General features: G+C 35.5%; 3 protein-coding genes across 3 annotated transcripts; all 3 read right to left on the bottom strand.

Moving 5' to 3' along the window:
• Positions 1–2,048: 2,048 nt before the first annotated feature.
• LOC108986469 (protein NRT1/ PTR FAMILY 1.2-like) lies at positions 2,049–4,960 on the bottom strand. Its single transcript, XM_018959096.1, has 4 exons — positions 4,879–4,960; positions 4,550–4,767; positions 3,190–3,740; positions 2,049–2,961 (listed from the first exon to the last, which is right to left on the bottom strand). The coding sequence occupies exons 1-4, from the start codon at positions 4,958–4,960 to the stop codon at positions 2,049–2,051; spliced, it is 1,764 nt and encodes a 587-aa protein (XP_018814641.1).
• Positions 4,961–8,486: 3,526 nt separating this feature from the next.
• On the bottom strand, positions 8,487–16,998 carry LOC108986461 (putative E3 ubiquitin-protein ligase LIN-1). The gene is made up of 15 exons (XM_035691298.1): positions 16,213–16,998; positions 14,134–14,388; positions 13,957–14,042; positions 12,716–13,873; positions 12,472–12,616; positions 12,044–12,301; positions 11,609–11,921; positions 11,046–11,170; positions 10,847–10,966; positions 10,468–10,599; positions 10,273–10,395; positions 9,850–9,960; positions 9,603–9,749; positions 8,966–9,211; positions 8,487–8,769 (listed from the first exon to the last, which is right to left on the bottom strand). Exons 1-15 carry the CDS (start codon positions 16,996–16,998, stop codon positions 8,752–8,754), a joined length of 4,023 nt encoding a protein of 1,340 aa, XP_035547191.1. The 3' UTR covers positions 8,487–8,751.
• A 3,797-nt stretch (positions 16,999–20,795) lies between these two features.
• LOC108986564 (bark storage protein A-like) lies at positions 20,796–23,578 on the bottom strand. The gene is made up of 5 exons (XM_018959217.2): positions 23,220–23,578; positions 22,925–22,992; positions 22,586–22,741; positions 21,436–21,690; positions 20,796–21,206 (listed from the first exon to the last, which is right to left on the bottom strand). Exons 1-5 carry the CDS (start codon positions 23,455–23,457, stop codon positions 20,871–20,873), a joined length of 1,053 nt encoding a protein of 350 aa, XP_018814762.1. The 5' UTR covers positions 23,458–23,578; the 3' UTR covers positions 20,796–20,870.
• Between the last annotated feature and the right edge of the window lie 4,005 nt (positions 23,579–27,583).

The raw sequence follows: 27,583 nt of genomic DNA, 5'->3' as shown, positions 1-27,583 counted from the left end.
CTCAATCCTAAACATGCACTAAATGTGTTAGGAAAATTGTGACTATTATGCTGCCATCAATTAAGTTTTTATTTTAAAACATAAAAAAGGATCCTATACTTTACATGATAAAATAAAGTGAAATAAGAATGTGATATGTAACATTATTTTTCATAAGGTGATGCAACTGTGCCACCCAGCTTTTTTCCTAGGGTAGCTTTTCTTTTTCTTTTCTTATTTATAGGAAAGCAAATATTATTATAATAAGGCATTACAAGCATTTATCAAACCATATAGTTTGAGAAATAAAGTTGGGATATAATCCCACCACATTGCTAAAACTTTATATTACAAGTCAGATAGCCTGAATAGGGAAGGGGGGATCTTTTCCACCATCAAAATTCAACAGACATTGAGGAATTTTTATCAAATGGATTTTTTCAAATTCATTATTGAAATGTGCCATTTGCGCAATGGAATGCGGCTATCGATTTTGAGATTGATGTATCTTAATTGCTCTCCATGTTTCCAGATCTTTAAGTAGAAATCTTGTATCTCTTGCTAAGCTTTCTATCTCCCAATTGTTTACATTTTGTGGATTATTGATGCAGGAGATGACATTTGATGAATCCCCTTCGAGGATGATTTTTTGATCTGCTGAGCATGTGCTTCTTCGACGCCTATGTAGGCAGCCACTGCTTCTCCTTGATTTGGATTAGTGGTGTTTAGAAATCTGGCTACGTCAAACCTCAAGGTTCCATTGTGTGATCTACAAACTGTTGCAGCTGTACTTCCTTTCTTACTGCTATATCAAAGGTTATTGACCACTCATCGTCTGATGGAGGAGGAGTCCATTGTGGATTAGTGGCAACAATTTTCCAGTCCCAAGCCTTGGAATGCTCTTTATAGGTATCTAAGCTCCTTTTGACAAATTGCTCAATGGTTGGACTCAAAGTGTTGTGGATTATCTGATTTCTAGTGAACCAAAGATTGTCCATTGCCAAAATGGCAAAGATATGAAATTGATGTGTTTCACTAGAAGGTATATTAAGACTTGCTGAAGGATTCAAAATCAGATTTATCCAATTGGTTATACCCATCTGCTTAAAAGAGGAGATATCTAAAGGCCAAGTTGATTGTCTCCAAAGGATTCTTGAGTATGAACAGCTTAAAAAGAGATGAGTGGCGGTTTCATTTTCCATCTGGTAGATTGGACAAAGCTTTTGGTCTTGATCTTCGAAAGAGATGAAATTACTAAGCAGGGCCCTAGTTGGTAAGATGTTTAAATTTTTCCAAGACCCAATTTAATTTAAACGATCCTGCATTTTTAGAAACCAAAGCTTTTTCCAATTTTGGATAGGATAAGAAAGTAGAACTTATATTAAAAGCTTTCTAACTATTTCTTCCAAGTAACTGATTCTTTCGAGGCTTTTGACAAAGCTTTGATGCAAGTACGAGTTAACCTCAATTTTGATATAGAGTAATATGATATATACTACTACATTATCATGTTATTTTTTAATATCATATTGTGCTGATGTGATCATTCTTATCAAATCAATCTTTGCTAGACCAACTCTTATTTAAAAAAGGAAAAGAAAATCAAGGGCTGATGGACAGTACCACCTTAACACAATGAGATGAAACTGGAATAAGGGTATATTATTGATCTAAGGATTGATGGACCGTATCGCATCAATATAGTAATATAAAATTGGGATGAGAGTATAATATATAATACCTAATTATACTTGCAAATAGGCGAGATGACACTTTTCACACCACTAATGATATGCTGGGATTTATGACATGGCAGGAGAAATTACAGATCAAATCATGACATATCAACTATGTGAATATATAATACGTCATTTTACCGATCTGCAGGTATAGTAATGATTCCATGACATTTTGTCCATAAGAGTGAAAAGTGATATTGTGAGAACCAACGCCATAAGTGGAGATTTTAGATCAAGATAGAATAAAGACAGAGACCTCATGCACCTTGAAATTGTATGTGATTGATTGTAAACTATGCCTTGATCCAATAAACAATTGGGTTATACAAATCAAACATATTTGGGCTCGACATGAGGGGAAGAGGTCTTGGACTTGGCCATATCCTCCTCTTTCATGCCATTATCTATCTCATCCTTGTCCTCACTTCCAAATAACCAACTGCATAAAATGTAGTAAAAGACATTAACAACACTAAAAATGGTCAGTAACCAGTAATAGTAATCATAGTGGCCCATGTTGAGGTTCTTTGATACCCAACTCACTTTCCCCTCTTTTTTGGTCACCGCACTCACAATAGTGACTATAAGACTAGCCACCAAGCTCCCCACACCAAACCCAACAGACACAAGCGCCATGGCAATGCTACTCATGCTCTCAGGGAACTGAGAATAATAAAACTCTATTTGCCCAATTATGTTGAAGGCCTCAGCAACTCCATGCAGGCAGTTTTGTGGCACCAGCCACATTGCAGACATGTTCACTAACGCAAGAGGATTATTGGCTAACCCTTCTCTGATTGCTTCATTTCTGCGTTTGGTCTCTACTATTGCTGAAACTGCAGTTGCCACGCATGTGAGTGCCACTCCAACCCCCATCCGTGCTTTGAGGCTAAGCCCACGCCGCCGTTTGGTGACCTTTCTTAGCAAGGGAACCAAAACTGTATCGTAGATGGCCGCCGTTGCTGCCATGCTAAGGATTCCAAAGACGCTGTAGGAGGCTGGTGGGATTTTGAAGTCTTTTATGAAGCGTCTGTCCATGGTTCTCGCTTGGAGGATGGCAAATACTTGTTGGTTTAGTGTCACAGCGACCATTATGCTGGTGGACCAAATTGGGAGAACTTTGATGAGTGCTTTCAGCTCTTCTACTTGGGTAGCTGTGCATAGACTCCATGGGTTCAAAGCCAAGCCATCTGAATCCACATCCTTTGCAGGACATCTAATGATGCAGGCCTTGTTTAGAAACCTAAAGAATCTCCAAAACAGTTAGTGATTTTGGGGGTCTAAGGCTTGTTAATAGAAGAATATATTTGAAAATTCGTTTATTGATACACTCAATACACTACTGAGGTGAAAGAAAGCCTTACATATCAGTTAGCATAAAAAGGTATCGGTGTTATTACTTCCAATGCACGATAAAAGCAGAATACATGGCCATGTTAACTTGGATATATATGATCTTATATAGTTATACCTTAGCTTATCTGTTGGGGAAAGTAGGTTTGAACCCTTGTGATTGTACCATAATCCATCAGAAGTCTTTGGTGGCAAGGCAAGGTGCTTGTTTTTCCAAGCTGCCACAGCCACTTGGGTCAATCCGGTAAACAAGCTCTTGTTTGCACTTACTACGATATAAAGTGAAGAACCCAACAAAAACATAACAGCAGAGAAGAACATGAGCCCTACAGGAATTCCAAAACCCACGACCCAACCTGCTGCTTGTTGAATATAAACTATAACTGTCATTGAAAGTGTTACCGAGACTCCAATGGAAACATAGTACCAGTTGAAGAAGCTTCGCAAGATTCTCTCTTTTGTGAGACTGTCTACCTCGTTGAATTGATCTGCTCCAAAGGCTAAGGAACATGGCCTAATACCACCTGCTCCGATGGACATGAGAATAAACGAAGAATAGAGAAGTGCGAGCTGGGATGACTTCGGGGGTTCACAATTTCCTAGCTTTAGATCGCAATAGGGAGGCCTTGCTTTTGGAATAATTGCTGTCAACCATAACAACGTTAACCCCTGTGAAAACAAAAATGACATCCTGGATAAGTAGTTTTATTTATTTATTGATCACTTGTGATCTGCAACAAAAATTAAGTAGCAAAACTTGTAGGCGATCAAGTACTTACAGTCAATTATCTCTTCTAGATATATAATATATATATATATTAGATTTTTGGTTGTATTTTTAATGATTTAGATTTTATCAATGCACTGTCTATATTCAAACAATTTTTTTTTTTTTTTCTGGGCATCTCAAATCGAATATTTCAAGGTGTTCCTATCTTATGCAGGTCTGGGCCTTGGATCGATCAACCTCCACTACTTTGGAGTTAACCGCTCTGTTTGTTAGGAAGCAACTAATTAAGCAAGAGATCATCTAGGCCAGCAAATTACTAGGAAGCCAGTGGCCGAAGAGAATTCTACCTTTATTTAGATCAGCTGGCTAAGGGCATTAAGAGTTAGAAAAATGCCCTACCTCTTTTATTTAATGAATAAACTTTATTCATTGATGATAGATGATCAGTATATAGCTAGGCTGGAGATTAGCATGCAATATTGGCATTGCTGTAACATGCATGTGTTGAAGGTATCACTCTGATATAAAGTACTGGATTCCTTCTACTTGCAATTCAAATGTTTGAGCATCTTTGGTAAATCAATTCAATATTGCTGTAACACCCTAGCTAGTCAAATATATGTGTGTGTATATGTATATATATATATATATATATATAATATGTAAGTAATGCAACTGACGAAATATTTGCCCACAAAAGAAAAAAAAAAAAAAGCAAATGGAGAGTATGATTAATATGCATGCTTACAAGTAGGCTAATAACTGTGCCATATGCAATCACCCGAAACCGACCCAAGTAGGAATCAGAGAGGAAAGCTCCAAAGACAGGCATGAAATTAGAAATGGCAGACCACAGAAACAATACAGAAACTCCGGTGTCACTGTCCAAATGATATTCGGTAATCAGGTATATGATCATATTCATATGAAGCCCAATGGTCGCAACCTTCTCAAACGTCTCATTAGCTGATAAAAAATAAAACTTGTAAGACTTTCGAAATCATCCCTAAATTACTTACAATATGTAAGTAATATCAAAGAAAACGTCGAAATATGAAGATCACATGCAGTACGTGCCTATGATAAAAGGCATGGTTCTAAGGCCACCCTTTTTGCTTGTAACCTGTTGTTGGTTGGTTTTCGCAGCTTTCACTTCCATTTGCTCCGACGAATTCTCCTTCATCTTTTTGTCCCCTAGCTGCAATGAAAATCGTATAGTCTGCAGACAGTTTCCTCGAATATATACATATATATAAGATTACAAGATGGGATAAAAGAAGAGAGCTTTGTTAAAATCATGAACAAGAGAATAAAAAGATGCCTTTTTCTCATGATGTGCCGCTTGGATTACATGAGATGATGAATTGATTCAGCGTCCTTTATTGTTTGATGAATATATAGTACTTAGAGAGATCCGCTAGCAGCTAGCTAGCTGCAGATTGCAATATGCTTCACGACGTGTACATACATAGCCACATTACGTACATAGAGGTTACCGTCGTGCTGATCATGATCTTAGGAAACGTGGAGCTTTTTATTGAGTAACGTTCACTGCAACAAATATCCGTTTTTCCTGTGAAAGCCTGTGGTGAAAAAACATTTTTTCCAAATTCTAATTTTGTGGTGGGACACTGTGGCATTATATAACTCGTGAATACGAATATTTTACCCACCATAACCATTGTTCTTGGGAAAAAGGCATACTTTTTGTCACAACATCAACGGCGGATATATAAAACGTCTTAATTTCATGGCAATCAAGTTCTCGAACCTATCTTTATGGTGAGAAATAATACCTTTATCGACCGATAAGCTAGTAGCTAGCAAAATTTCTTTTGCCATAGGTCTCTTCGATCGTGACAATAGATAGTTTTTGACATGATGAATTGTGGTGGAAAATACTCTTTCCAAGATCGACACTAGTCGGAAAAGATCATTTGTTTTGAACTTATGAGATTGGAAATAGTACCATCTCTTGCGCACTTACATGATTGGAAATACGAATTTCCCGTGAAGTTTTTCTTGACAAAACTGAATTGCACTTTTCTCAATTGGCATAAAATTGTGGCAAAATAATTTTTGTCATGGAAATCTAATTTGGTGGTAATTAGTATTTCCCGACTATCATCAGGTTTGGAGAATAACTTAGCTTTCTCACGAACATATTTCCTCGGAAATAAGCAACTCACGAACATATTTCCCGACTATCATCAGATCATATATATTTTGTGACCAACTCAACCCTTTTTAAAATGTTTCTTATCACCAATTATGACATGAACTAGAATAAATATGATCTGTTTCTGTCGCTGTTATATCCCACCAACATATCCAAGTACAATAGCTAGTATTGAAACTCTTTCAACTCAACATACCATTAACAAATAACTTGAACACTGCCTCAAAATAATCCAAACATGACTTGAAATAAGCAACGTATTATACACAATTTATTATATACACCATTAATGTACGTAATTTACAAATTTGTCCACATTATATCAACCAAGTAGTTTACGGCCATGATGTTAGATTCACAAGATCATGTGATAATTTCTTCTCTTAATCAAAGCATGTATTCAATAAAATTGAGAATTCATACATCAAATAACTTGTAATGGATTTTCCATAGAGATTTAGGATTCCTGCCAAAGATGAAGTTTTCCAGCTATGGAGAGAACTGCTCTCTATCCCTCTTTGTTTGATTTTTGGTTCTTGCCCTAAGAGAGAGAAGAGAAAGAGCAAAAAACCCCTAAATAGAACTCAATGGGCTAATTCTATTTTTAAAGTGGGGTGAGAGTAGGGACCTCCATATGTGTCTATTAAAATGGACCATCCCATTATGGGCTCAATGACTAAACCATTGTCTATGCGAAAACTGCTAAGGATATGTGGGATGAGTTGAAGCATCAGTTCTCTCAAGGCAATGGACAACAGATTTTTCAGTTACAAAAAGAGGTCTTCTTTAACTCAAGATCAAACCTCGGTGAGTGTCTATTATCGAAAATTCAAGTGTTTGTAGGATCAGCTTATGAATTACAATCAAATACCTAGTTGTACATGTCGAGCATATAAAAATTGTAGTTGTGGTGCTACTCGTATATTTCTTGAATATCATCAACGCCAACATGTAATCATGTTTCTTATGGGGTTGAATGAGGAATTTGCTCATTTTAGGGGTCAGATTTTGTTGATAGAACCCTTACCATCAATTACCAAAGCTTTTTCTTTGGTGATTTAAGAAGAGAAACAAAGGGAGGTTGGTTCTATGGGAAGAGTAGGTTTTCAACCTAATGTAGCCTTCATGAACAAAAGAATTGAAGTTCCAAAGAATAACACTAGAAAACAACAGTACATAAGAGAAAAAGTGTTGTGTACTCACTGTGGGATGACCAATCACACAGTAGACAAGTGTTACAAGTTACATGGATACCTTCCAAGTTTCAAACAAAAGGGAAAAGTTTCATCAGCAAACCAAGTTATGACTTAACACTCGAGTACACCCTTTGATCAGCATTGTATGTATTTCTCTCAAAAGGAGTATCAGCAACTATTGACATTAATTCGACCACAATCAACTGAACAATCCAAAACCAGTCATCAGGCAGCTAATATCCTATCCACATCAAATCCTTTGCCTTCTTTTTCAGGTAATACAATTTGCCATACAACTTTTTCATCTATGAAAATTGAGAATTTAACATCTGCTTCTAGCACTTGGATCATAGATACAGGTGCTACAGACCACATTATCCATTCTATTAACCTTTTTACCACAATCACACAAGTTCTTAATACATTTGTTAAATTGTCAAATGAAGAAAATGTTACAGTAACACATCTTGGTACAGTCCATTTATCAGAATGCTTAGTTTTGAAAGATGTTTTATGTGTTCCTAGTTTTGCATATAATCTTCTTTCAATAACTAAGTTTACATCTGATCAAAATTGTTGTTTTATTTTTATGCCTGAGATTTGCTATATACAGTTACCCCATGGAAGATGATTGGGAAGGATAGAAAATCAGCTGGTCTCTACTTCTTGCAACAATCATCAGACAATACAACTTAGACTAAAATGAAATTTACATTTACAATAGTTTCCTCCACAAAAACTAGCACCCGATCATTAGTTCTAAACTTTAATTGGTATAGAAAAGAAAAAAAAATGACTCATTGACTTTACCCATAGAAACTTTTGGAATATCTGAAATTAAAAAATAAAACTTAAGCAAAATTAGGAAAATTAAAAAATAAAATAATAACTAAAACCAAAAAATTGAACAAAATAAAGGATTTTTTTTAAAAAAAAAAAAAAAAGAGGCTGGCTTGAAAGGGATTCTTTTGCAGTGTAATAGCTTCTCAATTAGTAGCAGAGCGATGCTGTTATGGCTTGGTTATTTACTTTTGGTGCTCCTTGGACCCAACAAAACTATAAAAACCTCTGATCTTTCTTGTTCATGTGGAAAGTCATGCATTTAGGGAGATTTGATCCACATACTTTTGGCGCGCATCATAAATTGCATGTTTGTGGTTCCAAACAGTCTAATGTCTCAGAAACATATATCATGTCTGGTGCATGACAGGATCCTTGCCACTTGGGATTAATAGATAAATGCAAATACTCGATCTTCTCACTTCTTAATTTTCCAAAATGTCATGTAAATGCATAAAGGTCGGTTTCTGTACAGTGCTGCAGACAGACAGATCTTACAATTGAAGGGACTGCATCTGAAAAATATTCCACTATTTCGTTCGAGCTATATACATTTTCAGGAATAAATCTCAAAGGCAACAAATATTGAAATTACCAAAGCTAGCTTTTGATATTTATTATGTACTATATATTAATTAGAAGGTGCAAAGAATACAAGTTGTTTTTAGCTTAATTCAGTCATTATTTTAGCCTAAACTGTTCTCCAAAGTTCATATATAGCTCCTCATATAATTTCTAGCTGAGTCCCCATGCCTGCAAACAAACAGAGAGGCTTTGATACTCAACATTAAAAGGCAACAAACATGAAATTACTCTATTTCTTGTTTACATCTCTTTCTATTATACTATATAAAGATCAGAACACTTTGTTTGTTTGCAAGCCGGTGGTAATGGTTAAAAAAGAAAACTTATTTCTTTATTTAGAGACTGAAGGAAACAGATTGTTTACCTGAATCTGGCCATCTGCTGTTCCAATTACCAAAACTTCTTCATTACCATCAAGTGTCATGCAATTCACCTTGCCATTTTTGCTACTCTGTAGCGTTTCCACTCTGTTGTTCTTCTCCCTACCCCATATTTCGACGATTCCTCCCTTGCATCCTAGATAGATTAACTCCGAGCTTATGGCCATAGACCGCACATCTAACACCGTTGGCAACGATCCGACCATACTATGATTTGAAGCATTCCATATCTTTACAAATAGATAATTAAATATATCAACATTAAGAACTGAAAAATTACCCCCCAATTGAATTTATTCTTGAAACTAAGTTCAAATCTGATGTTTCAATGAACATTTGGATGTAACTAGGAAAAACATTTCAAGAACTACAGCACACGATGCTTCTTGTTATTGCTGACACAATGAACAAAAGTAAAGAAAAAGTGAACCTAAAACATGGGTCAAAAAACTTAAAAAGTTAAACAACTTATGCTCTTTCCAGCTCTCGGAATGAATGTTTTGGTTTTTCTTTTTTTTCTTTTTTCAACTGTGGAACAATAACTAACTAATGCGATGAACGGTTTAAGGGAAGGAAATGTGATAATAAAAGCTGGATTAGATCATATTTTCTGCAAGATACCTTCACAGCTGCTCCATCTAAGGGAGAGCTAGCCGAATATATCAGTCCATTGTGAACTTGAAGTGCGTTGACAGAATTTGCCTTTCCTAATAGTTTTCTTGAACCACTCTGAATGGTACTGAGTGTTTCTGTTGCCAAATCAATTTCCTAAAGACCATGAAAATTCAATAATCAGAACAAATACTGGAAAATAAACTATTGCTAGCTTGATGCAGATAGCAGCACCACATGGAAGAACGCCATGTACCTGGATGCTATTGTCATGGCATCCACAATATAGTGTTCCGCGTACAAGCACCAAGCACTTGACAGATTTACTTGTATTTAAAGACTTGGATCCTCCATTCCATGAGTGAATCTACAGAAAGAATAGAAAGTCACGTTTCCAATTACATTTTGAAGATATAAGCTGAGAATGCAAACATCAAAATGCATAGCCTGGCTTAACAGTACTTGGAATCAACACTTTCCACTGACTTCAACGAAAGTTCCAGTTAAAGTAGATATAGCACTAGCTCTATAATAAACTTGTAAATGTACTTGGCCAAAACAAACAAATAAAGTAAACAGAGCAGTGAGGGTGCTTTCTTTCATGCAGTTTTATGAAATGGCAATGAGAAATTAGAATCCCTAGCACCAAATTTCAATGGATGCCTTATATGGTAGGTACCTTGACACCAGCTCCCTGTGGAACGTAGCATGAAATGCTATTGGCAACAACTAGTTTATGAACCTGATCCTTCATATCATGTACTTGCACACAATGCATTGCTTCATTGTCAACAGACCAAACCTGCTCATATCAAATAATAAAACCTTCAGGTCGAAGTTGAATAATTAAGATAGAAGACTTATAAATGCATACCCTTGTTGTTCTATCTAGTGAACCACTGTATAGTCTCTCTCCAGGCTGCAAAATTGCTAAAGCCGTAACTGCTTTGGTGTGCTCTCGAACCTCTTGGATAGGATGAAGAATGCTACCTCTACCAGTCCAGACCTTCAGAGTTTCAGAATAGAATGCCATCAAATTCAAATTTCATAGAACACTACACAATGCAATTTAGGAAGGATGATAAATAAGAAATGGACAAGCAATCATAGCTTGTTTATTCTCAAACTCTTCATTGAGAACTCTTTTGTTCTTTTATTTTCATAGGCTGTACAGCTTGAACATATGGGTGTGTACATTTCTCCATAAATAAATTAACAAAAACCGTCCTGACCAAACTTGTAGGGACCATTACCTTTATAGTTCCATCTGAATGGCCAGAAAATATCTTGTCTTTGAAGCATGCTATTGACAGAACTTCTCCATTCTCGCTGCAGTCTACTTGAACTAATTCTTTATGATTCCAGAAGTCCTGCTGCCAAACATAAATAGACATCCTTGTTAAGGTAGTCCTTCTTGCTGGAATAGACACAAGGAAAACAGAACAAACTTACAGAACAAGAGCCACTTCCTTTGCAGAAAACTTTCAACATTTGAGATGCCAAGGGTGACAACTTTTTAAGTTCTCTCAGACCTTTCATAATTTCCTTCATGGAGGACGTTAGGTCGCACAGCCCCTCTGAAATTCACATTTCAAGGATGTTTACATATTTAATTATAGTTAGGTCCCAAAAAGTGCAATGTTTATGTTATAAAGATCACTTAGATGACATCTGAAGTCTTATAAATATTTCAACATTCTCCATCATAGGAGGCATTTACACTGGATCCATCTCCTGTTATTCACTAAGACAACATATGTTTATTCAGAATAGCACAATGTTTGGTTTTGAGAACAGATTTCCGATTTGTTTTTGCAATAATCTTAGCAAATAATTTCCGCACATGGCAACAGTGCTTCTGGGTGATAAAGAACACATGTATGTTCCATCTTTAAAAACAAGCTTTCTAAGCATGTACTGTATGTGGATCACATGAGTTGACAACTACTGTAAGAGTTGCACAAAAACTTCTGATACATAAAAAAGCATTTCTTGTTTTCAATATTGGTACGTACCAGGTTCATGGATGAATACGCTTAGAGCAAGCAATGAAAGGGCTTTGTCTTCAACGTCCTTTGCAGATTTGAATATTGATACAAAGCGCTTGAGCAAACAGACACGGGCTGCTCCTTGTATGCCCGTGTCCGGAAGAACATTTAGCATTTGTATTAGCCATGTTGCTGAGACAAAGCATGCTGAACATAACGAGGCATATCTGCTCTTTATACATTCCGCCAAAGCCTCAAACAGTAGACCAAACTCATGGCTTACCAAAACAAATGCCATTTTTCTTTCCCAATCATCAGCTGCCTTCTCCTCTTCCTGTGGCTGAAAATTTGTTAAGAGATGAGATTAGTTAGAAATAAATCACATAACCAGCACACAGACACAGAGAGAGAGAGAGAGAGAGAGAGAGAGAGAGAGAGAGAGAGACGTTCAAAGAAGCTCACCGTAGTTTCTTCAGATTCTCCAGGAATATTTCTGAGCTGCTCCATTCGCATGAGACTTTGATAACTTTTGCCAAGACCAGCACGTTTAAGAAGTAAAGCACGGGTAAGGGGTTTACCAGAGGAAGTGAACCTCCCCTGTAATGACATAATTGTCTCTGCTGCTGCTAATTGGGCAGTTGGAAATTCTGAATTTCTGAGGCATGAAATGAGAGTGTCCATTGCTTCTTCCCGATATATACTCATCTTTCTTGGTTCCACCTACAAATAAAGATACTTGTCATTAACTTACTACCTAGACAGTTAGTTAAGCATTCCGGCCACCGTTGAGTGATATTCTGTGATATCAACATTCATTCTAATTTGACAAATATATGGAGGTTTCCAAATTCTTATAATTCAGTAGCAGAGTGAGAGAGATGGATCCCAACCAGTAGATCAAGTTGGAGAAGGAGACCAGCCACAATAGGGCACTGGTCTTGGAGAGCAGTCTGTAAATAAACGAGGAGGGTGTGCATTGTATTGAAAGCACCTTCTTCCTTCATGATGTGGAGAACTTGCTCGTTCAAAGTCCTCCTGAGAAACCAAATTAAAAATCAATCACTGATTTACCGTCGTAGGCCTGGATTTATGAGGAAGAAACTTAAAGATTAACATTAATAGAGAGAAAATCACCTGTTTAACTTAACTAACTCGGAGAGAAATCGAACTATCTCAAACCGCTCTGCATCACTTGCACCCGTGAAGCTGTCCATAATCGGAGCTAAATCAGCTTTATCAGCAATTGTGTTCCTGCACTTCCCATCCTCTTCCATGCATCTCAATAAGATCCCAACCGCAGCAATTCTCTCTTCTGCCCAGTCAGCTCCCAGACTGCAAACAATATTTTCTATCATTTTCTCAGAAATCAGAGTGTTGGCCATTGATGATCCAATACTTTCCTCCCCGCTTCCAAGCATCTGTCCCAATAAAAGCACAGCAGCTGTTTTCGGCTTCAAACACATTTGAAGCGAATCCCCCTCTTGTTTCTTAATAACTTTTAGGAGGGAGTCGACCATGTCCATCTCTACTAGACTAGCTGTTGAAGGCCTTAACAGATATATCAACACAACAGCCTCCATCAATCCCTTCTTGAAGAGAGCAACAATACATTCCACATCAGTGTCAACTCGGGTAAGTGTCTGGATCACATCTTTGTCTTTGGACCCCATCTCACAGAGGAGAAAAATAGTAGCTTTCAACACCCTAGGATCGACTGAATTGAAAAGGATCTCCACAAACCCATTAACAACTGCTGGCCTTGAAAGCATAGAATGGATATCCACATCCATATTCGCTTCCTGCCAGAACCGCTCGATTTGGAGGACAGCCATTTCAGACTCCTTCAGGACTTCAGACATACAAAGATTGGTAATAGCAAGTCGCAACTCACTCATTGTTCCATCAATGGTAGCTTGGCTTATGACACTATTGGGAGAAGATGAGGGCATTACTGATTTCATGTTCGGCTCAGACTCAGGCTGTGGATTCTCAGACTGGTTTGGAACAGAACAGATGTTCTGTTCTTGCCAGCTTGCGATAAGCCTTTTGAGAACATAGTTTGTTTTAGGCAACTTGTTAATTTGCAGCTTCTGGCGGGTTATTGGGCACGTAGAGTTCCCTCTCTCAAGCCATTCCTGGATAGCTCTACGCTCATATGTCTGACCCGTTTCGAGGGTCACCGGATCATCAAAGAGATTGCTAGTAATGGGGCAGACAAAGTCCTTGGGAGGTGTATGCTTTCCACCACCAGGAAGGTTATCAAAATCTGCCATGAGTCTGTCAGGGACGCGACTGAAAAGCAGACATAATCCAAATATAAGGACAATTTTGATTAAAATATGCAATAATGACGGGTAATATTCATTTTCTCATACCAACTGGATTCCGCAGAAATGGGCCACTTTTGTTTTTTGATTTGTTTCTGTCTAGGCTCAAACAAAGCCATCTTTTTGTTATTTTCCTACAGGACAGGGCTAGAACATTTAGAACTAGGTATCTGCATAGGTAAATCAGACCATAGTGGAGATATCATCTTTGTTAATATCAATCACCTCGGTTTCGGCTTCAGATTCCGTAGAAGATGAAGAAGAAGAAGAAGAAGAAGAAGAGGCCGAAATATCGTCCAATGAAGACTCAAGTTCAGAATCCAAACTCGGACTTGGCGATGCTTTCAAGCTCCTAAAGGATTTCCGGTTTGTGAGAATCTCGGGTGAAACTCTTTGAGGATAAGATGGTGGAGATTTGCTTTTGCTGGCGCTACTGCTGCTGTAGAATTCGTCTGACCTCTCTCCTTCCGCCCATATTGGCTGCAGTATTCGGAGGAAAAAACATTGAGCAACACGACCAGACCAAAAGTTTCAATGCTAGATTCAAAGAATCTCTTGCTGACACTGAAACCATATATATATATATAGAGAGAGAGAGAGAGAGAGAGAGAGAGAGATAAAGCGAAACAAGAACAAAAAACCAATCATAAATTGGCCACGGCTAACTGTAAGATGATGACTTCTGTCTTCTGGATACAAGGAAAAGGAGATCACCTCTGATAATTATGTCCTTAACTTCTATGCAATTCATGGTATGTCAATATAATTATGAAAATGGTTACTTAAAAGTCAAACGAACCAACTTTCCTCGAACATTTTCGGAATTTACAAAAACTAGTTTTCCTATTTTGACACCCAAGGCTTGACCCACTGGTCAAAAAAGTACAATTACGGTGCTAGCTGCTGGACCCAATCAAGTCTTCATCATTTTCTTTATGAAATAAAATTACCAAAAGGTCGCCCTTCCACGTGATTTTTGTTTTCTTTGATATAGTCAATTGAATATTTTTAATTTTCAGAATTATTTTAATATTCAATTCAAAAGTTTTTTAGAAATTATTATAATTCTTGACTAATCATTTATCTAGGTGTTTTATGGATTGTACAACTTTTAAGTGTGCCCACATTTTTCACAAACACAAATGATATTTGTAATAGTATATAGCGTTGTGTATTCTTTTTATTTTCAAAATGAGAAAATATAAAATCGATATGAAAAGTTTAACAATTGGCTCTAGGGATAAAACAAAAAAAATTGGTGAACTGATAAATCCGACCGAATCGATTCGGTATGGTTAGAAATTGGTTCGATCTGATATCGGTTTTATTTTTTTCAAAATCGGTCATCAATTCCAATTTTTATTTTTCTAACACCGGACTGATTCATATATATATTTAGTTTTTTATATGATTTTTTATATTGTATATATTTTTTATATATAATATATATAATTACATATAAAATAATTTTGTATTATATGCTAAATTACTAATTAATATAACATTAAATTTTAAAATCATATATACATAACTATATATTATCACTATAGTCTATAGTATTAATAGTTATACTAATACCATATTGCTATATATAATAATATGCTATAATATAACTATAGTCTATAATACAATTATAATATTATAATATATTATAATGTATTATCACTATATTGTTATGTAGTATATTATATATATTTTTTTATATATAATATATATAATTACATATAAAATAATTTTGTATTATATGCTAAATTACTAATTAATATAACATTAAATTTTAAAATCATATATACATAACTATATATTATCTATAGTATTAATAGTTATACTAATACCATATTGCTATATATTATAATACGCTATAATATAACTATAGTCTATAATACAATTATAATATTATAATATACTATAATGTATTATCACTATATTGTTATGTAGTATATTATATATACTATATATATATAATAAACCGAAAAAACTAGATTGAACCTTGTCGGAATCGATAAAATCGAAAATACAAGTTTAGGGATATAACTGATGTAATATCGATTTTTCAAATCTCAAAACCGTTGTATACTAATACTTCGATTCTAAAATACCTAAAATCAATCAAAATAGACCGGTTACACACCTAGTTGGCTCTGGTAAAAAATGATTTAGGAGACCTTTTATTGATATAAACATGAAAAATATATGTGATTTTTTAAAAAAAATATATATATATATATACACACACAAACGAATACATGTAAAAGGAAATTATTTGAGGAACAAATGCAAGATATATAGAATGCAGAGCATTACGTTATACCGTCCGTTTTTTAATATCCCAAGCTCGTCGGTTTTGATCTTCTCGGCGTCCCTGTGCTTGATTTTTCCACCTTTTTCATGGTTTTTCAACTTCAATGGCGGAATAGCTATCGGTTTATTGCCACCTGTATTTTCTAAAACTCTATTAAAGTACTTCACAAGAACTCGGCAGTTCTCGTCAAGAACCTCCTCGAAGTTGCTCTCCAACTCCTTCAGCTCCAATGCTTGACCCTCGCTCATCTTCGACAACACTTTTGTGCAGGGAAGAACCACCGACTGATCATCATCGAATAACAAGACTTCATTGCTGTAGTCTGAGTTCGAGGTTGAAGACGACAAAATGGCGGATCTTTGTTCGTTGAACCATTGGAGAACGGGGAGAAGATGGACCAAGAATAGCTCCTCGAAGAGAACCGGTGCAATCTCCGAGCGAGCCAATGAAGGGTCGATCTGGAATATATGGAGGAGACTAAGAGCCGCGTTGATGGGTTGGTCACAGAGGCTGTAGATGAGGGAAAGGAGAAACAAGGAGAAGGGGTTTTCAGGGTTGGAGAGGAGGAGTTGTTCGGTGAGGCGGAGACAGGAGGATCGAATGGCTGGGGTGGTGGTGGAAATTGCGTTTTCAAGAGACTCCGCCGCGAGGCTCACGGTGTTTTGGTCACGTGGTGGGATTTTGCAGCAGAGGGCAGAGAGGAGGAAGTGGCGGAGCTCGGATTGGGAGAGGATTTCAGAGATGAAGATGGTGGCATGGTGGAGAATTTGGGTTGAGGTGGTGCTCATGGTAGTTTATTGGTGGTGTGGAGTGGAAAGGTTTAAAGAGGAGGTTGGTTTTGGAGTTTTGGATTGAAGTGGTGGAGGGAAGTGGGAAACGGGTCAGTTTGGGGGGTGTGAAATTAAAGGATATATACATGTTTTTGTTTTGTGCCATTTGATATGGTCTGAGGATGCCTCTCTAGTCTTTATTAATCCAATCACCTTTTTTTTCTTTTAAATGAAGGGTACAATACAAGAATTTCTGCAATTAAAACAGGGCATGATTTCTGCAATTTAAAGCAAAGACAGTGTGACAAGTTATTCAATAATAAATAAATAAAAACTAAGCCTATTATAACTATAATCCATAAATTGTACATGGTCAAAAAATTATTATTATATTATTTTGATAAAATTTCTGTAGATTTGAAATTTCTGAGTCAAAAATGGAATTCCGGCAGAGAGGCTTGGATGATTAGGTTAAAAACGACGACCTTATTGCCGTCCTGGGCTGGCCCTAGTCCTGGCCCTGGCCGGCTTCTGTATTATATTATTCAAACCTTTCCATTTGCTTCCAAATTGGCTCTATGCCGTAGCCTAAAGTTAATTGCACGTAACGCTTCTTCATCATCTTGTCGTCTATTTTTTAAGCAAAGCGTGTCTATCAATTAGGCTGTATATATTCTTCATGCGGCGACAGAATTTTTTTTTATTTTTTTATGGCTTGTCTTGGGTGGGACCCAACATAATTTGACAAGAAAAATCTCTTCAATTTTTTGTATTAATTTAAGAAGTTTACAATATTTATTGATTTGAGTATTTAAATATTATATAAAAAAATTCACAGTAGTACTGATATCAATAAAATGCTGTGAAAGCATTTCATAAATCTATTTTTCTCTTGCTTAAGATGCATGCTCAGTACTACTTGTGCTTGTTTTAATAAATTTGGAAGTTTAAAGGCTTAATTTGTAACTTGAATTTTATTATTTACTTATTTCATTTACATATATATATATATATATATATATATATATAGTTGCCTTCAACGCGGTACGTAGACTCTTCAACTCCTTAAGTTGGAGTTAGTTAAAGAAGTGAAGTTTAGGCCAAGAAAATTAAATCTGAAAAAAGAAAATAAATTTAACATTAGTCAACCCATGCATGATCATGATGAACAACAAGGCAATCAAGAGACCGTACGTACGTCTAAAGAATATATAGATACTTCAAATTAAGTAATATTCTTTGGAAGCTAGGCTTGTGCTGCATGCTGAGTTCATGCTTTGTCGATGGAGTTCATGATCGATGCTGTTGAGGAAGAAACCTAGCTCTGTGATGGGGTTCGTGCTTTCTCTTGCTGATCTTTTTCTATGTTTTGTTTTCACTTTCCAACAAACATGCTATATATATATATATATATATATATATATGTAGAGTAGGTATAAAGTATTTGATCATTTTTGGTGGGCTCTCGAGTTTTTAATTTGCTATATTATATCTTAGAGTATATAAGGTAGTACTTTTGGAGATCGGGGTTAACTGCATAGCAATTGTACAAAACTTGTTCATTTGTTTGAAGTGTGTGTTTTATTAAGCTGTTTAGAAGTTATAGAGAGATCTAGTACTCTGTGTTCTTTTTCTTTAAAAAGTGGAAAATCATGTTTCTATGCAGGTTTACACTTTTTATCTCACTTTTTCCATTTATGCCCCTGTCTTGTTTGGTCTCATTACGTTTTTGTCCATCTGGTTTTGAAGAATTTCAGACTACACATAAATCCTCGTGGTGACCCTGTGGTGGCAATAAGGGGAGGAGCATGGCGGCCCTGGGGTTCCAATGGTTGAGTCGTGGGTTACAACAAAGCAAGGGAGATGTAGAAGCTCAGCTGGGCATGGAGGAGCAGGGGAGGTGCTGTGGAGGGCTGGTGGTGGCGTTGTGGGCTGTTGGCGGCAGATCTAGGCCGTGCGACGGCAAGAACCCATGAGATAGAGAAAGGCTTCATGAAAGAGGGAGGCAGATCGAGGAGCTGCGTTATGGGGAAGAGGTGGCCGTCGAAGTTCGTGGGAGGAGCTACTCACGACAGCACAATACTAGAGGGGAATCAAAGTGAGAGGAAGAGAGAGGGCTATGGGCTTCGGTCTATTGCAGGGAGAGAGAAAGAGGTATGTGGGGAGGAGATTGGCGTGGGGAAGGTAGCTAGTGACTGGGCTTGGTGGTGGTGCAACAACGGCAGCTTTTGGAGGAGTTGAGGAGAAGATAGATCAAGAAGGAGAGGGGCGTACGACTGGAGGGAGGGAGGAGAGAGAGGGAAGAGGGAAAAAGCTAGGGTTTGGAGTTTTAAATCCCAACCCTTCATCTTGAGTCTTAGATTTGATCCAATGGTGGAGGTTAAAATACTGAAAAATAAACTAATTTAAAATAGATGATTAAAATATAAATATCATATCATACATTTAAAATCAACTTTAATTTATAAAATACTAATCTTTTATCATTAAAAAAACGATGGAATTTTACTAAATATTTTTAAGAAAGTAAAACCATCTAAATAATTAGAGTTTTTAATATAATTTAAATCTCATAATATTCTTAATTAAGTAAAACTATTTAGATAAAATGATTTTCTACAATTATAATATTTTTGGGGCTTCCAAAATGTAAGAGGCTTATTTTAATAATGAAAGAACGTGAGAGCAACATAGGAATAAAATACTATATTTTTTCAGGGCTCCTAGGTCATCGAGTAGTGTGGTTGAATTTTTATTATCGTGAGATAATATTTTTGTTCATACGATCAAATTTTGGAAAGTATCTTCTTTTGCCATAATTTGAGTATATTTTCTTATTCTTGAAAATGGGAAGGTGGATTTGCTTCATACAAGCTCACTGCATCTTTTGCATGGTTGGAGGTAACATGACATGCATGCATTGAACTCTACCGTCAAATATGGTTAATTTGTAGAGATGAAACTTCAATGCAAGCTTTAACACGTGATCGTGATTGATCTTTTACATTCAGATGATCAACTCAAAAGAAATGTTTGGAGATATTACGGTTAGAACAAACTCTTCTTGTTAAAGTAGAGAAAGATGGAAATTCATAGATGCTTGCTTATATTAGGTTTTATGCTCCTATGCATTAGGCTATTTACTAATCAATCTTATGTACTCTTTCAATTTTGATGATTGTGAACTAACAACTAATTTAATTATTCAAAATTATATGCTGCATGTAAGGAGTCACACTTTATTTGCTGTTTGAACACATTATTTTCAGGAATTTTATTTTTTCTTCCAATTAGGCAAATGTGACAAACGTACTTTGCACGTTAAACCACTACTAGTATACATACATATATATATATATATATATATAATATAATCACTCAATCTCGTGATTGATCACAAATATTATTAGATACTTCCAGAGTATGGATGATATAGCATCTCATTCAATCACAATATATATGCTATGCATTTAAAATTACTTACATAAATTCTAATTTTTATAGAGAAATACCTTAGTCACAAACGGATTACACAAAAAAAATCACACAAATTGACGTGTTTTCATATGATTCGTCAGATTGTAAAGTTATTTTTATTGTAAAGTATATCTAACTGATCACATGAAATCACGCCAGTTTGTAAAATTGTTTTTGTATAATCTATTTGTGGCTATAACAGTACTCATTTTTATATGACATGGAATTTTATAATAAGATGGAAGTATCACGAATTTTGTATTCCATGACTGTTTAATAATAAGTTTGTTAGTGAAACCCACATTTATGTTAAGAATATTTTTTTGTTGGTGGTCAATTATTGATAGAAGATTATGGAGTTTTTGAATAAGACCTTTAATTTGATGCATACAAGAATATAATAAAACTAGTAACTAATACAATAGGGTGATGAACCTAACAACGGCATCAACAGCATTTTGAGCTGCCAATGAGGAGAAGATATTGGCTTCATTGGACAAAGCTGAGCCCCCACCAGCCAAATCAGAGAGAGATCTGATTGCAATAAAAGGTGTCTTCTGTTGAAGACAAACCAAAGCAATCGCAGCACTCTCCATGTCGATTGAAGTGGCATTAAATTTCGTATTCAAGAATGATCTGTAGGCGCTGTTGTCCACAAAAACATTGGCACTGATCCCCCTCTTGACTCTCACAACAACTGGTGTTCTTGGCAGACAAGTTGTGTTTACACAACTCCCCAACTTCAAGTTCTGATAACAAATATATATATATATATATATAGATATATAAGTCAGAGCTTTATGGACGTTTTGAACTTTAAATTCTAATTAATTTCCTAATTAAATTGAATGGTAAAACTTTGGATGGATATAGACACATCATGTGGGTCCTAACTGCATCAGATCAGTAGGAAAGAGTAAAGACCATCCAATTCGTCGGATGATTAGAAAATTAGACCGAATTGAATGGGATATATACCTTGAGTTTCTTTGCAACTGTGAAGTAATGCTTGTCGACAGGAACCCAAAAGGCATGCTGTCTGACTTCTGGAGTTCCGTAAACTGGGAAGATCTCTTCTGGTTGATGCCAAACATTGTTCAGAAAATTCCCCCCACGCTTCCCATTTTGATCAGTTACATTGTTGTAATCAGAAAATCTCAGGTAACCAATAGTTCTTGTGTAATCTCCATTAGATTCCAAGGCTAACTCATCATTTTGCCCAAATCCATACCTCTGACATCATTTCAAACGAAAACAAAAAAATAAAAAACATAAAGAAAGAAGATGAAAAGCTAATTTAGAGTGGTACATTACTTCTTAGAAAAACGTAGGTAATTGCAGGTGTAACTGCTGTCAGCAAACAGTCAAAAGATGGATTAAACTGCCAAATAGTACTACTACTCTTCTTGATCAATATCCGTGCACGATCAAGGTATAATATGAAATATTAAGTTATATGCATGCATGTGCTTCTTTTGCCATTCCAAATGCATCTAAGATCTATTTGAGGTTATGAATATGCCGGTAAATGAGTTGTTGGATGAAGTTTCTCGGACCATGTTTCAAGCTACTTGCATGGTGTTTTAAGTCAAATGCCCATGTGTAAATATGCCGGTAAATGAGTTGTACGTTGGATAAAGTTTCTGAGACCATGTTTCAAGCTGCTACTTGGTGTTTTAAGTCAAATGCCCATGTGTAGATATATAGATATATAGATATATAGTATCTGTTTGCTGTAAAACACGAGATATTAAATTTGATAATCTAGCTCAACGGTCAACAGAACATGTGAAATGATCAAAATACTTTATATTTTATTCTAATTCAATACCATCCATTGAAAATTCCATCTTTGCCTATCTATATATATAACTTGTTGACGTGTCTATGATGTGTAAGATCCACCATTTTATTTCTTTGGTCCTCTATTCTGTATGCTTTTTGTTAGAATTGATGATGAAAAGAATCAAAGATGATGGAAATTAAAGAGCAGAAGGAAAAAAGAAATGAAGAAATTAAGATTCAAAAACTGTTCTTATATATTCATATATAATTCCCTTTATATCATGTCACATGAGCAAACTGTATATGGAGAGATCAGAGAAGAAATGATATGTTTTTTCAGTACCTGCCAGTTCCAAAGACCTGTATGAGCCCAATATTGGGGAACAGTAACATCTCCAACCTGGAGATTAGGATTTGCATTTCCAGCAATTCCATAGTGCACAACACCTTTCACTTTGAAAAGGATTAGCAGTAATTGTGTGGCTATACCTGCATTAAGCTAGTCGATGCATGAAGAAATGAATAACCAATCATGAAGCAGCACGTACGTCGATATATAATGAAACCCCAAATGAATATATACAATATATATATATATATATATATATATATATATATTGTGAAAACAAAGGAAAAGCGGAAGGGAAGCTGCTACAACAGATACTGCAGTACATGTACATACCATGCTCAATCCTGTCATAACAACAATAACCTTCTCATTTGCCAGCTCTCCAAATCGAAACCTTCTTCCTGCATGCATGTGTCGACCGACCGCATCAAAATCATCAAGCAATTAAAAGGCCAGAAAAAGATAAAAACTGATCGATTTATAAGAACAATCATCTTTAAAACCAAAAAAGTTCTAAATCATGAACTTGTGAAACACAGTACTGCATGCAGAAGAAACTTCATGATCATCACCAGGGAAATATATCCATATATATATATATATATATATATATATATATAATATTTACCTGAAAAGTCCAAGAAGGGAAACTTTTCATCAGCCACAAAGCTGGGAGACTGGAGAAGAGGGTCCATCTCGAAGGAGTTTGGCACCACAATACCTAAGTATGGACCCATCTTATTTATTCTATCAATCTTTTTCCCTATTTCATGAGAAATTCCTCCATAGCCATAGGCTTCGCTACTCTGAAACACAACAACCAGTAGTACTACAACAACAAAACTAAGCTGCAGCCATATCCTCATGACGCTCACCAAATTTCGCTTCCTAAATCCAAAGATTCTCAAACCTTTCAATGGTACAGAGAAGAGATAGAGATCATAGATCAGGTGTGAAACGAAGATATATAATTAAAGTTTGACCCAAGCATGCATGTGGGCTTGAAGTGCAACAAGGAAGGCGATCGATCATTTCTTAATTGGATTTTATATTATTATTAAATGATAAATAATGCCATAAATGTCTAATTAATTTTTTTCTCAAACTCTAAAACTTGGACGTATCTTAACGGAATTAGGAAATTGCTTTTAATTTCCTTTTTCATTTGATTGAGAAATCTCATATCTCACGTAACTTTATAGTGGCCTGGCATCGTGGAAACATGCAATAATTGAGAGTCTTATTCAATGTTTTGGTGATGGGTGGATCGATCAAACATATAATTTTATAAGAGATATTAATTTGCATGACAGTAATTTTAAACATTAATTAATTTGAAAATTTATTTATAATTCCTTTCGTAAAAACTTCTTTCTTATATATTAATTCTGGCCATAAAAAATGCAATTATGATACTTAATTAATTCTTTCTTATATACGCCCTGGCGGCCAAGTAGCAATGTTTGAAGTGGTGCCACGTACGTATGGCATGCCACATATATAAAAAATTAAAATAATTATTAATATTGGTCGAAAAATCAAAATCAAAATTTATTTTAGATAAAGCTTAAACAAGACAAAAAATAAAAAATAAATAAATAAATAAAGAATATGTATACAATATATAAATAAATTGCATATTTATACATTAGAAGTAAAAATATAAACTAAATTCAAAATTAATATATAAAACGAAGATCCAATAAAAGAAAAATCATGGGGGTATTGATCAGCACTCACCCGTTAAAAGAAAAGTGCTTCGATCAATTCAATAATTTTCGATGTCGGCATCGCACGCATTTTTTCCTTTTTTATTTTTTATTTTTTATTTATTTTTTATTTTCTATTTATTTTTTTGACTTTTGACTTTTGACTTTTGAATTTTGTTATTTTGGCTTTTTCTTTTGTACACATTAGTGTTTTGTTTATATTTATTTGTATATTTTTTATATTTTTTTTAGAATAATGTTAGAGAGAAATCATTATAGCAGTGTACATTTTACACTCACTGCGTGACTGCTTCTAGTTGATTATTTCCAATACTCATTTAGGAAGATGTGTAGTCTACATAATGCCACATCATGTGTATAAAATAAATATTTCTAATAATGACTTCTATCTATATTTATTCTTTTTTTTATACGAATATGGTTCCTGATCTTGTTTAGGTATTATTTAGAATATTTCCAGCTTTTATTTTTCCTGTACGTTTTCATGTTTTATAAATTTTTTAAAGATATATTCGAATTTTTAAAACTATTTTTATGCCGTGCGACCTGTGACACCATGTCTGCCACTACGGCATGTAAAAAGTAATATTTCTCAAAAAATATTCTACTCATCATTAATTGATATCCCGGCCCACACCACAATTTTTTTTTTTCTTAATAATTATGTTATAATATTTGGATGATGAGTAAAATAATTTAATTAATTTAATAGAAATAAAATTAAAAAAATTAAAAATAAATCTGTAATGTGTAGAATATAAAATGATAAGTAATAAATCACTTTTATTTTGTTGTTCTGATTTTTTCTTTAGAAGTACTGCAAATCAAAATATAGCCCCCAACAAATGAGCCTTGGGCTCAAAATCTTGTCGAAAAGACCGCTAATATATCGGCCGAAGATAATTCACTACTATTTTGGATCAGTTAGGCGATTAAAATTCTAAATATCAATTTATGTAGCTATAAGCCTCTCTCTCTCTCTCTCTCTCTCTCTCTCTCTCTCTCTCTCTCTATATATATATATATATATATATATATATCCCCAGAGCAGATTTGATATCCAGGTGCAACATGCAGGCCCAGGCCCAGCACCAAGCCTACACTAATTGCAAGTTCTATAAAATTTTTCTTTTGGAGTAATAAATATGAAAAGTCCACTTGCTATGTAACAAATAATTTTAGCCCTAAAATTAATTGTTGTGGCAAAGTATGAATTCTTATTGAGATTTATAATTAGCTTAAAATTATTTGATCAAGTGGAATCTTTTTATTTAGATATGGGACGAGTTTGGTTATTTTAGAATTTGAGGTGAGACCCATTAATTATTATTAAGCCCTTAACTCAGAAGTTTTCAGACAACCAAAGAGATTTTTGAACTATTCAAACCGGCCCAATTTATTAACTCATACAATATCCAAGACGTAGACCAAATATTTTGAAATGGGCCCAAAAAGCCTAAGCTCATGAGAACCCAAGGATCAATTCCACGCCCACGCATGTTTCTTCTTCTCATTTTTCTCTAGGGTTTTCCAATCACCTTACCTATATATATATGTATATATATATATATATGCACATGTTTTTCTCTTCTGCATATAGAAACTATCCAAGTCTTGTTGTTGCCACCAGCAACTACACAATCCCTATCTTGTTGCACCTCCACAAGCCATCAGTCCCACATTGCCATGACCCAAGAACCTCCGCCGCATCACTTGGACAAGCTGAGAGAAAAGAAACCAAAGCCATGAATACCACCTCCCCACAACTAGTCCACGGCAAATGCAATAACTGCAACCACCATGTTGCTTCTTTTGCCTCCCCAAACTGCCAGCCTCCATCTCATGTAAACACCCTTTCACCACCGTAAACCACCTCAAAACATATCTCTTCCTCCCACGGTTCCTATGAACCAGTCACTCTCCATGCACATTCAATAGTTTTCAGCCACCACGTCGCAGTCTCCTCCCTTTCAACCACCATGCAACGTCAAGATCCTCCAATACGCTGCCCTACACCACTGTCGCCCAGTCATCGAAAATCACCAACGGTAGCGCTCTGTTCTACTTCACTGAAAACAAAGTAATTCCACAACTTGAACCAGCCACCACTACATCTCAGGAGAGCCACCGCATGTCGCCAGTCCCACCCTGATGTCGCCACCTACACAGAAAGTGTCGCCAGACACCATACTCCACCCCAATCCATCGCTCTCTCTCGATAAAATCTCACTTCTCCCTCACGTCGTGCTCACTCACTCACTCTCACTCTCACTCTCACTCTCTCTCTCTCTCTCTCTCTCTCTCTCTCTCATCACACTCTCCCTTTCTCTCTCTTAGTGCTCCGCCGTCGCGATCACCACTGTCCACCGCACCTAGCTCCGTCGTTGCTCCTTCTTTCTCGATGAGTTTTGGAGTTTTGCCTTGATTGCAAGATGGTTCCCTCCAATAAGCCCACTATCTTCCTCTTATTGTTTTGGTTTTCAATCCTTCCCAACAAAAAAAATGAATACAACTTTTCCATTATTACTAAAATGCTTTTATAGTCAAACCTTGGCAGAATACTTATTGCATTGGGATAGGCTTAGGGGTATAACCGGTCCGGTCCGGTCCGGTTTTAGATAAAATCTAGGACCGAACCGGTATGTACCGATTTTGTATTTTTCAAAACCGATTACGCACCGGTTACCCCCCTAAACTGGTACTTCCGGTTTTACCGGTTTCCGGTCCGGTCCAGTTTTGGTTTTCCGGTTTTTTTAAAATGTAAATTTCACAATTTGTCATTAAAAATTTGTTTATAAAAAAAAAAAAAAAATTGATTTAAAAAAAACTGTTTTATACTTTTATTAATATATTAGACTGTATAATAGTATTAATATTAGACTATTGGTATAGTTATAAGTTATTTATTAGTATTAGTTATAAACTTTTAGTGATTTAGTATTAACATTTTATGTAATAATTTATAAATTATAATAAGAAATTATTTCATATATGAATATATATGTTATATATAAAATTTCACATAAAAATTTATAATTATACATTATATATAAAACTTATATATATTAATATTTAATATATATAAAATATTTTGTATAAAATTATATATAAAAATATTATTTTTTATTTTTTTTAATCAACCGGTCCAGTCCGGTTCGGTCCGGTCCGGTCCAAAAAATCCCGGAACCGGAACTGGACCTGAACCAGCCGGTTTTTACGTTTTAAAAATCGGTTCCAGACCGGACCGGTTCAAAACCGATAA

The sequence above is a fragment of the Juglans regia genome, chromosome 1 (assembly GCF_001411555.2).
Source record: "Juglans regia cultivar Chandler chromosome 1, Walnut 2.0, whole genome shotgun sequence".
NCBI lineage: Eukaryota > Viridiplantae > Streptophyta > Magnoliopsida > Fagales > Juglandaceae > Juglans > Juglans regia.
The sequence above is the reverse complement of the archived record's forward strand: the minus strand, read 5'-3'. Positions and strand labels throughout refer to the sequence as shown.

Excerpts from the sequence above, each read along its gene's own strand:
- LOC108986469 (XM_018959096.1), bottom strand. The coding sequence starts at position 4,960 with ATGGAAGTGAAAGCTGCGAAAACCAACCAACAACAGGTTACAAGCAAA. Across the intron at positions 4,768-4,878 it reads AACCATGCCTTTTATCATAG|CTAATGAGACGTTTGAGAAG; the intron begins GCACGTACTGCA and ends ATTTTTTATCAG. Across the intron at positions 2,962-3,189 it reads TCCCCAACAGATAAGCTAAG|GTTTCTAAACAAGGCCTGCA; the intron begins GTATAACTATAT and ends GAGATTCTTTAG.
- LOC108986461 (XM_035691298.1), bottom strand. The coding sequence starts at position 16,998 with ATGAGCACCACCTCAACCCAAATTCTCCACCATGCCACCATCTTCATC. Across the intron at positions 13,874-13,956 it reads ATTTCTGCGGAATCCAGTTG|TCGCGTCCCTGACAGACTCA; the intron begins GTATGAGAAAAT and ends TCTGCTTTTCAG. Across the intron at positions 10,600-10,846 it reads ATTCAGATGGAACTATAAAG|GTCTGGACTGGTAGAGGTAG; the intron begins GTAATGGTCCCT and ends GAAACTCTGAAG.
- LOC108986564 (XM_018959217.2), bottom strand. The coding sequence starts at position 23,457 with ATGAGGATATGGCTGCAGCTTAGTTTTGTTGTTGTAGTACTACTGGTT. Across the intron at positions 21,691-22,585 it reads CAGGTCTTTGGAACTGGCAG|AGGTATGGATTTGGGCAAAA; the intron begins GTACTGAAAAAA and ends AAATGATGTCAG. Across the intron at positions 21,207-21,435 it reads CAGTTGCAAAGAAACTCAAG|AACTTGAAGTTGGGGAGTTG; the intron begins GTATATATCCCA and ends ATTTGTTATCAG.